Genomic DNA, 12,597 nt, shown 5'->3' with positions numbered 1-12,597 from the left:
CCAGGAGAGGAACAATTGTGTGAGGTACCACACACCACTGATGAAGAAGTGCAAGATACCATACCACTGATGAGCAGCAATGGTGCAGAGATACCACACCACTATACCACAAAACTGATGAGGACCAATCGTGCAAGGTACCACACCACTGATGAGGACCAATGGTGCATGATACCTGTCTCTTATACACATCTGGGGGGGGGAGGGCGTTCACCCCCGCGCCCTCCCATGGATACGCCGCTGTAGGAGTGTCTGACACTACAGAAGTATGATAATATTTTGATTTATTTATTCTCAATAACTGTGGTTCATATATTTATTCACATTAACTGTATTAAGTTGAGTTGCACTTTTAAAAGTTAAAAATAATTTAATATACAAGCATTAAAATTGCTTATTATTAAAATTGTGAAATTTGGAATTGGAAGAAATACGGTATGATTGATTTTTTGTTTAACTACAACTTTATTTAGAGAGAAAGTACTTAAGTAACTACTGAGTACTACTACGAAAATCTCGGTTTCAAATCGATGGGAAATAGCGCAATAAAAAAATGTAGGTAATCGGTAATTATAAAGGGCTGATATTATGTTTTAATAAATGTCACGTGAGCGTGTTTTAAAGATGGTTGATGATGATTATTCAATTCAATTTTCAATTCAATTCAATATTTATTTGCTACAAAAGCTATCAATGGGCTATTATCCGCCAAACAAAAAACTCAACACCAATTATCAACATTTGCTATAGCCAATAAAAATATTCATTGTATGAAATAAAATCTATCATGATAAATTAATTCTAATTTTCTTTAAATGTAATAATAATTTAAAACACGTTTTATAGGACAATAACAATACTGATATCAAAGATGGAGTGTGATCCTGATAGTAAATGGGGGTGGGGGGTGTGATAGTCAAGGGGTAAGGGGGTCAATAAAGGGTCTTTGGCAGCTTGGTTAAACTCAAAACTACCGTGATATGCATGAACAATTTTGCTTTCAAGTCAATGAAATTGACTGAAAATGCACGTTCCATGCAAGGTCAGCCCATATAACTCGCAATGGTTATGGACCACGATGTACCTTGCGATTACCATTACTGCCATAGTTCAAGTCTCACTAATACCGTCGCAGTGAACCTGGTTTTCGTTGTTTTGTTTTTTTTTGTTCTTTCTTTTTCCCCCACTTCAATTGTTTCCACTTCATTAAAATTAATATTGGTTTTCCGTTGTTTTTTTTTTTTACTTTATACCTTTTAACGATTTTTCTTTTTGTTGCAATTCCAACTTCATTTCTCATTAAAGCAATGGGGAAAAGCCTTATGTTCTGTTGTTCAAACAGACATAGTAGGCCTAAGTGTAGTTTTTTTTGTTTTTTTTTAATTATAATTAGTACCGGTATAGTTTATCTAAATATTTTTCGTTTTACTGCTGCTTATTGTTATCCAGTGTGTATATTTTTATGCCTGGGTCTTATTTGAAAATGTTGTGTGTATTGTACCAAATATAACATTGCTCTGGGCACACTAACTATAACGATTGCGAAGCATAATGATTGTCTTCATCTTAATAAAACTGGATGGGGTCAGATGAAGAAATGGAGGAAGTAGCATCTACATTAATAATAATAATAAATATGGATTTATAGAGTTCGTAATGAAAGCCTCTATGTGCCCGTGACCTTTGTTTTGAGCTTTAAACACCTTTTGATAATTGTAAAATATACACAATTAAATTTAAATTATTCCCAGGAATGTAAATTTAATTTTTTATTCATATAATCTAAAAGGTAATTTTCTCAATAATAATCTTAATCTTTTGATTAAAATTGAATGGTCATGTTAATAGTCATGTTAATGGCCTGTCCTCAAATCATTTAAAATGTCAATAATTTTATCTCATGACTATAAAAGCTTTTTCCTTCCTAATTTTATTTCTGAATATAGACTATGGTTTATCGGACTACTTTTTACACAGATCAATGGGTACCGGTACATTGACTTTAATTCTAAACTTAGTGGGTTCTTAAATTAGTGTGTGACGCAGTTTCATTGAATTAAATACAAAACAGACCTTCATTGAGTCATTATTGTTCGAAATTCATTATCTTAAGCCACCGAATTGATGTAGAGGCCTATTTAGGCCTATTTACTTATCTTACTTTTAATTCATATTATGTTTTTGAATAAAACAAAACAATTAAAAAATAAACAGTCTTCTTTAAACTAACAATTTTAGAAAGATTAAATTAAATTAATTTATATTTTTTCCTTTCAAATGGGAATGAAAGAGAAATGATGAGGATTACTACTGATTAATAGATGATGTATATTCTAAGAAAATGTAAGCTATTATAAGAAACGCCATAAAAATCGTAATGTTTGCTGCCCTCTATACATTTTGATTATTGTTTTGATTGTCTGCTGCCCTCTATTATATAAAATGAAAGCAATGTGAACAACTAGCATTATATTTCGATATAATTTCTATATTTGTAAAAAAATAAATGCTTCAGATTTAACGTCAGCATGGTAAGTAATTAGTTAAGGATTTGAGACTAGTTAGTTTAGTGTATATAAAAATATAGGGCCAGAAAGCTACGCATGGGCATCTTAGGCCCCTGAATGAAAAAAGCCTCAAAAATGATACCTCCACCTGGGATGGCAGTGTTGACCTGGGACACGTGGTTTGGATTGAAGTATGAGTAGGCCTTCTTGGCTTAAACATGATTTCCATCGCTAAGTAATAAATGCGTGTTGAGTATTTAATTGGTGATTTGCATCATTTAATTGTCTACACTGCTGTTCATTTTGCATCCCCTCGGCCTCACACAGGGCCGCCAAGAGGAGAAACTGTACCGGGAAGGGTTGGCTGGTGTGGGCCCGCCAAAGGGGCAAACAGTTTTTTTGAGGGGGGGGGGGCTGTCAATCTGGAGGGGCCCATTATCAGGGGACCCATGCCATTATTGAGGGCCCATGAGAGTAATTATTATTTTAAAAAAAAAAATAGAAAAAAAAATGCTAGCCACCTCAGACAATGGGCCTCCGGGTAAGCTTAGGCCCCGGGGATCTTGCCCTTCCTCCTCTCGGTGGCCCTGGTCTCGCACATAATCATTGAGCTCCTCTACCACTTCACTTCAACCCATTATGCCAAAGAAGAGGAGGCAACATTTTAACATTCATTGTTCATGTTTTTGATCAAACTATGAGATCTTACAGAAAATATCCAAATTCAGGTGTTAACCTGTATACAGTACGGCACAGTTTGCAAGATTACCTCATTCTGCTCACAGCCTTTTGGAAATTTTAGTATCTATTCTTACAACACTGTTTACCGCTTTCATCCTGATATATGTCTTTGTGTATATTTTATAAATGTAAGTATGTTTGTTCGAAAAGTTTCTACATTTTTTTTAAATTTCATTATCATTCCAGGAGAGGAACAATTGTGTGAGGTACCACACATCACTGATGAGGAAGTGCAAGATACCATACCACTGATGAGGAGCAATGGTGCCAAGATTCCACACCTTTATACCACAAAACTGATGAGGACCAATCTTGCAAGATACCACTCCACTGATGAGGTGCAATGGTGCAAGATACCACACCACTGATGAGGTGCAATGGTGCAAGATACCACACTGCTATACCACAAAATTGATGAGGGCCAATCGTGCAAGGTACCAAACCACTGATGAGGACCAATGGTACATGATACCACACTACTGATGAGGACCAATCGTGTGAGGTACCACACCATGATGAGGACCAATGGTGAAAGATACCATACTACTCGTGAGGACCAATGGTGCAAGAGACCACACCACCGATAAGGACCATAGGTGCATGATACCACACCACTGATGATGATAAGCATTCGGTTTCCTCATAGCCTGAGTTGAGTCATTGAAATAAAAGTCTTAGAATGTAAATTGAAACTGAACATTTCTGGAAATCTGTAACCAAAACCTTTCAAAAACACAATGAAGATTTTAAAAATATTAAATATCTAATTATGTTAATTCTTTGCTTTTTTTTTTGGCATAAAACAATAATTGTAAACAAATTCTGAATAGTAGGAAATGTTCAATTCAATCGTCATTGTATGCTTGTTGTGAATTTTTTATTTCAGGGGAATTTTATTTACTATCAACAATATGAAAATGGAGAAAGTTGGTATAAATATAACATTATTTTTGGAAAATATTTCATTTTCATTGAGATAATTAGTAATTCAGAATTCTTGTTATGAAATTGATAGTTCCCTTAAAATTCATGTTGTGGCTTGATTTACATTCATTCAATTGAAATTAAATGTTTACTTCTGATATCCCTATGTTAAACAAACCTTGTGCTACACAATGTGTAAGATTCTTCTCCATTTTCATATGTTGTTAAAATCTAGATTAAGTGATGTTTTAAAGAAAGTGTTGATGATTAAATAGGTTTTAAATTTAAATTTGTAAATTTATCTGAAGCACTGTTAAATTTCTTATTCTAAATTGAATTTGGGAAAACTTTATATATATTATTTTCAAATTGATGTTTTTCTTTTGCTTAAATACAGTTCATCACTGTGCTTTATAATTTAGATAAAATAAACATCTAATTTGTGCAGTATACATTTTTAAATTGGTCAATTCAAAAATTCAACAAAACTTATTAATATATTGTTAACATTATGGTGCTTCCGATAGGTAGAATATTGTCTTTTGTTATAAAATGCATTGTATTTTATCTTACCAAATATGGAAAAGGAGAACACAATTTTTGTTTACATAATTAAATCATTTAATTTAAAAAAATATATATTTTTGTTTGGCCATACAAGTTATTTACCACAACAAATCTTGTGAAAATTTAAATAACCATTCTTATTGTATTTGGGGAAATATGAGTCTCCTTTTTCATGTTTTGATATATAATTTTTGCAAAGGTGTATGTATATCTATTGTTTATAAGTATAATATTTACTATATTTCGGAAAATGAAGACAAACTAATTACACTTGTTTTCAAAAATTTCTGGTAAGATCTTTAAACATTTGATCAAATATTTGTAGCAAGATTTGCCTAGGGTTAATCTCTGAATGATCAAAACATCCTTTAGGGGGAAATCTTAATAATCTTCTTTGTTTTTCCATAATTACATGTCACGATTTTACTACCAACATAAATTGTTTAAAGTTTAAATTCCCAAATGTTTTATTTTATTTGAAATTTATACACCTACATTGAAATTTTAAATTGTTTAAAATAATTCAAATTGGCTATGCTGCAAAATTTTACAAACAGCAAATTCAGTGTGTGCATTAATTATTGTGCTTTCAAGTAATTACATAATGTCTCCATTTTCCATGTCGTTTAGTTTAGCAAATCCTCATTAGCAAGGAACAAGACAGACATTTAAATTAATTTGATATCAAATTTCTGGTTATAATGATTTCACTTTCATTGGTTTTTGGTTTGCTTTTACAAAATTATTTTGTTTGCACTAGATATAAAATTGTAGTTATTAGCTGCAATTCCAAGAAGAAGTTCAAAACAGATTCAAATATTTTGGATGAATTATCCAACTAAATTTTAATCAATTAGAAAAAAAAATGAAATTAATAATCTTGAAAAATTTAGAAAAAAATTAATATCCTTCAAATTAAAATGTAATTGTTTTGGTTTTGCTGATGAGGTTCTTTTTTCTTCTCTTCCGTTAATTTCATATTGTCTCCATTTTCCGTGTTGTTTAGTTTAGCAAATCCTCATTAGCAAGGAACAAGACAGACATTTCATTAAAATTAATTTGATATCACTTTCATTGGTTTTTAGTTTTCTTTTACAAAATTATTTTGTTTGCACGAAACATAAAATTGTAGTTGTTTAGCTGCAATTCCAAGAAGAAGTTCAAAACTAATTCAAATATTTTGGATGAATTATCAAACTAAATTTTAATCAATTAGGAAAAAAAATGAAATTAATAATCTTGAAAAATTTAGAAAAAAATTAATATCCTTCAAATTAAAATGTAATTGTTTTGGTTTTGCTGATGAGGTTCTTTTTTCTTCTCTTCCAGTGTAAACAATGTTTTAAACAGTTTTTTTTTTTGTCTCACAAAAAATCTGGTTGAAGGGATTAATTATTTACATTTTTGAAGTTAAGAATTTAAAATAATAATTGTAACATTTTCAACCTAATATTATTGATGTAAATGATAATGTTGTTTTCTAACAATCAAAAGCCCCAAATTTCAATAACAATTATAAAAACCTAAAAATAATAATTATGAATATAAAAAGCTCAGTTGGATAAAATTATATAAAACATTTTAAACTATATTTTTTTATATAAAATAATAGTAATTGTTTGTATAAATTGCATTTGTGTAAACAAACAATGCTCAGAGTTGTTATTGTAATTAATGATTATCATTAAAATAACATTTGCCTTTAGTTTTACTTGAAATTGTTAATTCCAAAAATATAAACAATAATGAAAATAAATACTCTACTAAATGTAAAATTATATTGTTCATTCAAAAATTAAAAATTAAATGTAAATAGTATAAATAAGAATATTTCTAAATAATAATGAATATGAATAAAAATATAATATTAATGAATAATATAGACTTATCTAAATCTATGCTATGTATCATAAAGTAATGTAAATTAATCATAAAATAATATATAAAGTAAAAGAATAATATAAATCCCTTCTACTGATTTGAGACATTCATATTGTGATGTATGACCTTTTCTACCAAGATTTGTCATAAATTTTCATAATGAAATAGTCTTATTAGAAATACAAAATTGTGTTTACAATTATTTTTCTTTAGATGAAAGTCTCAAGGATGGAAAATATTTCTTTTATAAATTTTAACAAAATTCATAAAACAAAAAAAAATCTATTGTTTCCATCAAATTTTCAAAATTGTAAACCTAACATGTTTTTGGGAAAAACAATTTTTTTTTAATTAACACAATTAAAATGTGTGATTAAATGTAAAATAATTTCATTCTAAATTGTAGTATTATTGCATTTTGCTGTACAAATGTAAATGACTTTTGAGTAGGTGGTCATGCATCACATTTTTATTGTGTGCATCAAACTACAAATACTATAGTAAGTTAGTTTAATTAAATGAGAAAAAATGCATTACATTGTTGGGAAGAGTAGCAACTGAGTGGTACCACACGTCATCACCAACTTGCGATAGTGATGCAGATAATGTTGAGGAGGAGCTGTTAAAGATGGCACCCAATGACAGTGATGAAGAACCAGATGTTTGGAAAGATGGTGAGATTTTCTCTTTGTATATTTCACATTGACAAATCACTGATTTAGGTAGTGTAAACTGAGATTTAATGTACTGTGTACCGATAACAGGCAGTGTGGATTATTTAACGCGGTGCATATGTTTAAACTGCGGGCAGTGGGCGCATGCAAAATCAACCAGTTCTGCCTGTGGCCAAGATTCTTTTCGCCTTTGTGTTTTTTTAGCCTGTAGGTTATTTGCTTTATGCTTACTCTGTTAATACTTTAGTTTGTTCTTCATCTATGAACATGGGCAGTCCTTGTCGCTCATAAAGCAATTCCATGTTTTGTCTAAAATCTTGAATGTGGGGTCTTTTTGCCAGTGCAGACAGTTATTTTTGTGGAATGTGCCTGCAAGCAAAATTGCTGGCATTGCTTGAGATGTTACTGTATTTATTGTATTTTTTTATTAAAAAAATAACTTGTAAATTAGATTTGTGCAGATACTGTTTTTCTTCAGTTATGTAATTTTTTATAATTGTTTGTTTTTGCAGATCCACTGTCAATTCTCGAGTCGTCACTGTGATTGGTGAGGCAGCTGAAGTTCTTGTTGATAATCCTTCACCCGCATCCGTAACACGTGATAGACAACAACTGGTATCTTTGTAGATTAACAGTGATATTTTGTACACATTGTTAAAGTGGAATTTCAAATAGATGTGTAAATTATATATAAAAATTTCAAATTTTAATTGAATCCATTGATCAAATTTAAATTACATTAATTGTAAGCTGTTCCAACTTCCAATTCTTTTTTTAAACATTATGTTTAAATTCTAATTTTTAATTTCGAATCCAATACCAAATTAACAAGAATTCTAAATTTGTTTTTTCCTGTAATTATAAAATTAAATTGATATGAATTTTCTTTATTATTTGCAAAATTTTAATTGCTTTTATTCAAATTATTAAATTCATTTTGGAGAAACCTCTATTTTACTACTACTGTACCATGTAAATTGTTAAATCCAAAATCTGTTTTATGAAAAAAATAATTTTGAAATTCCACTTCCTTTTATCCAATTGTTATAATAATTTGTAGTTTGATGCATGCTATGGTTTTTTTTTCAGTATTCTCTCAAAAAGTTAAAACATTGTACAATGCACTTCTCCGCAACCTCCTGCACGCCCCATTACACCGACGGGCTGATCCTGCTTGGCTGCATGGCGATACTTGCTTCTTGTTGTGCTCGTTGCTGCTGCTGAGTGGTGAGTTTGCTTTGTTGAAATTCTGTAAAGTTCTTTTTACGAGTTACATTCCTTTGTAAATTGCTTTGTGGGTAAAATGTCTGTGAGAATCCTTTTCCTGACGTGGTGTCAGCTTGTGTGGGTAGACCATCATCAGTGTAAACGTTCGACCTGCTCAATGCCAAGGAGTTAACTAAAAATTATAGCTGGTTTCAGTTTGTGGTCTTTTTTCCCTAAAATAACATGTTATTTTCCTCTGGAGACATTTTAAGTGCATGCAGAAGAATATTGTTTTCCTTTTGGCGGTTAGGCAATATCTGCTAATATTTTTCGCTAAGTTTAGGAAAGTATGCCAGCTGGGCCAAGGTTGTACTTCTGTTGTCACGATGTGTATCTGAATTGTAGCTTTTTTGAGTTGGCACCAAATTATTGAATAATGATAGAAATATTAGGAAAAATAATAATGATGATAATAGTAATAGTTTCAATTTGATATCATGCATATGCTAGATGCCTTTATGTTTTAAAAACTTAATAAATAAATAATAGTACAATAAATTGTATACATGTAATTATACATAATTAAAAGGCTGACTTCTAGCATGAATAGAGTAGATGAATCCACTAAATGCAAAGAGTAACAATAATAAAGAAAATGATTATAGTTTAAATTTGATATTGTTCATATGCTAGATGCCTTTGAGTTTTAAAATCATGTAATATATAATAGTACAATAAATTTTATATAATATGTAATTATACATATTTTAATTAAAGGCTGTCTTCTGGCATGAATAGGTTAGGTAAATCTGCTAAATACAAAGAGTAACAAGTAATAATTGTAGTGTATCAATATAATTCTTAAATACTGAATTACATATTGGCTTGCCACAATAAATACAACACTCATAAACAGTTCCATTACCTAATGTGTCACCTAATCAAAAAATTTAAATTGTTTACAAATTACAATATGCAATGAATATTAAAATTGTATCAATTGTTTTAAATAGTTGTTTTTTGTTTCAAATTATTAAAACTTTTAGAACATAATAATGTTAATTTAATAGAAAGAATAAATTATTGATATGTTAATACATATATCACAGAGAGGATAGAACATAGTAATAATATATTATTAACAAATTTTTTATAATATAATAAATATTAATAATGATAATGATAATTACAAAATTATATATTAGATTAATTGATTAAAATTAAATTTGTATTTGCATATTAAAAGATATTTAAATTAAACAGAAAACACACATTGTTAAATACAGTATTTTGGATTAATTGAAAAGCGTAAAATATCTTTAAACATTTTAACTTTATTTTAACCTAATAAAAGTATAAAATCAATAAAAAAAAAACTATAACTTGAAATAAATTTAACTTAAGATATATAAATAATTAATTTATTATTAATATATATTTATCTAGTAATGGGCTTTGGAATAATAATAAAAATAATGATAATATTATTCACAAATTATTAGACGCACTTAGGGTTTTTAGCAAAATGTTTTAAAATTACCTTTAAATAAACGTTAATCACTATGTATTGTGTAGCATTAGAGATAATATTAAGAATAACTTTAAAAAGATTATAGAACATAAATACTACATAATTTTAGATATTGAAATGTAAAAATATTTCAAATATCAACCCTTTAGATACAATTTTAAATTACTTAATAAAATATAAAATCATTAAAAAACTATAACTTGAAATAAATTTAACTTAAGATATATAAATAATTTATTATTAATATATATTTATCTTAATAATTGTTCAATACTGAATTACATATTGACTTGCTGCAATAAATACAACTCTCATAAACATTTCATCACCTAATGTGTCACCTAATAAAAAAATTAAAGTTGTTCACAAATTAAAATATGCAATGAATATTAAATCTGTATCAATTTTTTTAATTTTTTTTGTTTCAAACTATTAAAAGTTTTAGAACATAATACTGTTAATTTAACAGAAAGAATAAATGTATTATTAACAAACATTTATCTAGTAATATGCCTTGGAATATAATAATAATGATAATAATCAAAGATAATTACAAAGTTATATATTAGATTAATCAAGTAAAATTAAATTTATATTTGCATATTAAAATATATCTAAATTAAACAGAACACACACATTGTTAAATATAGTATTTTGGATTGATTGAAAATCATAAAATAACTTTTAAAATTTTAACTTTAATTTAACTTAATAAAAGCATAAAATCATTAAAAAAATATAACTTAAAATATAGAAATAATTTATTATTAATAAATATTTATCTAGTCATGGGCTTTGGATAATAATAAAAATAATGATAATATTATTCAAAAATTATTAGACGCACTTAGGGTTTTTAGCAAAATGTTTTAAAATTAACTTTAAACAAACGTTAATCACTATGTATTGTGTAGCATTAGAGATAATATTAAGAACAACTTTAAAAAGATTACAGAACATAAATACTACATAATTTTATATATTGAAATGTAAAAATATTTCAAATATCAACCCTTTAGATACAATTTTTAATTACTTAATAAAAGTATAAAATCATTAAAAAACTCTAACTTGAAATAAATTTAACTTAAGATATATAAATGATATATTATTAATATATATTTATCTAATTTTTAATTACTTAATAAAAGTATAAAATCATTAAAAAACTTGAAATAAATTTAACTTAAGATATATAAATAATATATTATTAATATATATTTATCTAGTAATGTTTTAAAATTAACTTTAAACAAACGTTAATCACTATGTATTGTGTAGCATTAGAGATAATATTAAGAATAACTTTAAAAAGATTATAGAACATAAATACCACATAATTTTAGATATTGAAATGTAAAAATATTTCAAATATCAACCTTTTAGGTACAATTTTAAATTACTTAATAAAAGTATAAAATCATTAAAAAACTATAACTTGAAATAAATTTAACTTAAGATATATAAATAATTTATTATTAATATATATTTATCTAATAATGGGCTTTGGAATATAATAAAAAATAATGATAATATTATTCAAAAATTATTAGATGCACTTAGGGTTTTTAGCAAAATGTTTTAAAATTAACTGTAAACAAACGTTAATCACAATGTGTTGTGTAGCAATTTAGATAATATTAAGAATAACTTTAAAAAGATTACAGAACATAAATATTTCAAATATTAACCCTTTAGATACAATTAATTTAATAGAATGATAACTTTAATAAAATTACAAAATTATATTTTAAATTAATCAAAATAAATTTCTATTTGCATAAAATATATATTTGTAAATAGGGCACACACACATAGGTTAATTCAGTATTTCTAATTAATTGAAAAATTATAAAATGATTTTTAAATTATAACTTTGATTTAACATAATAATAATAATTAAACCAGTCAATTTTGAATAAACTTCTTTGTGCGCAAACCTTAAAGGTGTCTGTATCCTTAAACAAATTAAAATAGAAGACAGAATAGATGTATAAAATCATTTAAAAATATAATTTGATATAAAATTAACTTATATTTAATATATATATTAATTAACACAAATCAATCTAGAAATAATAATTGCATTAATAATTTGTTGCCCATATAAGGGCATGATGATATAATATGACATCCTTATATGAGCAATCATATTACAAAACTAACATAAACACACACAAATGAATTTAATATTTTGACAATAACATTTTAAAAGTAAAGTTAGGCTGTTACTCTTTATATAGTGTATGTATTGGAAATAGTTTTAAACATAATCAAGGAGAAGTCTTTAATTATAATTAAAAAAATAATAATAATAACCAAATTTCTTGTTACATTAGTTATACATATTCAACATCACCCATCAATAATCAATATTATACAGTCTTTTGTGTTTGTGTGATGTGCTCTACCAAAGCAAATATTTAAAAGTAAATTAAATTCACAAATTATCATTAGGCCGACCAGCCCTCCTTAAACTAACGTTAGAATACCGCACTTTCGGTGGTAAAGAACAATTAAAACCTCATAAAAAAGGCAACTAATCCGTTTACCTATAATTGAATCC

At 27.2% G+C, this 12,597-nt stretch overlaps 1 protein-coding gene across 6 annotated transcripts in view; it reads left to right on the top strand.

Annotated features, from left to right (window-relative positions):
- The window catches only part of LOC117107466, a 25,685-nt gene that overhangs the window by 4,333 nt on the left and 8,755 nt on the right, over window positions 1-12,597 (top strand). For 2 of the 6 annotated variants that reach the window (XM_033249166.1, XM_033249165.1), the window contains exon 1: window positions 8,295-8,521. In XM_033249166.1, coding sequence (XP_033105057.1) covers window positions 8,359-8,521 — 163 coding nt within the window. In that variant the 5' untranslated portion in view covers window positions 8,295-8,358. Of the gene's footprint in view, window positions 1-2,430; window positions 2,532-3,434; window positions 3,900-6,609; window positions 7,295-7,806; window positions 7,910-8,294; window positions 8,522-12,597 lie in introns of those variants that run through there. The other 4 variants (XR_004445235.1, XR_004445237.1, XR_004445236.1 and 1 more) reach the window with 4 other exon arrangements.

The sequence above is a fragment of the Anneissia japonica genome, unplaced genomic scaffold, assembly GCF_011630105.1.
Source record: "Anneissia japonica isolate Jap-2015-1 unplaced genomic scaffold, ASM1163010v1 scaffold284800_len683186_cov164, whole genome shotgun sequence".
Classification (NCBI taxonomy): domain Eukaryota; kingdom Metazoa; phylum Echinodermata; class Crinoidea; order Comatulida; family Comatulidae; genus Anneissia; species Anneissia japonica.
The sequence above is the reverse complement of the archived record's forward strand: the minus strand, read 5'-3'. Positions and strand labels throughout refer to the sequence as shown.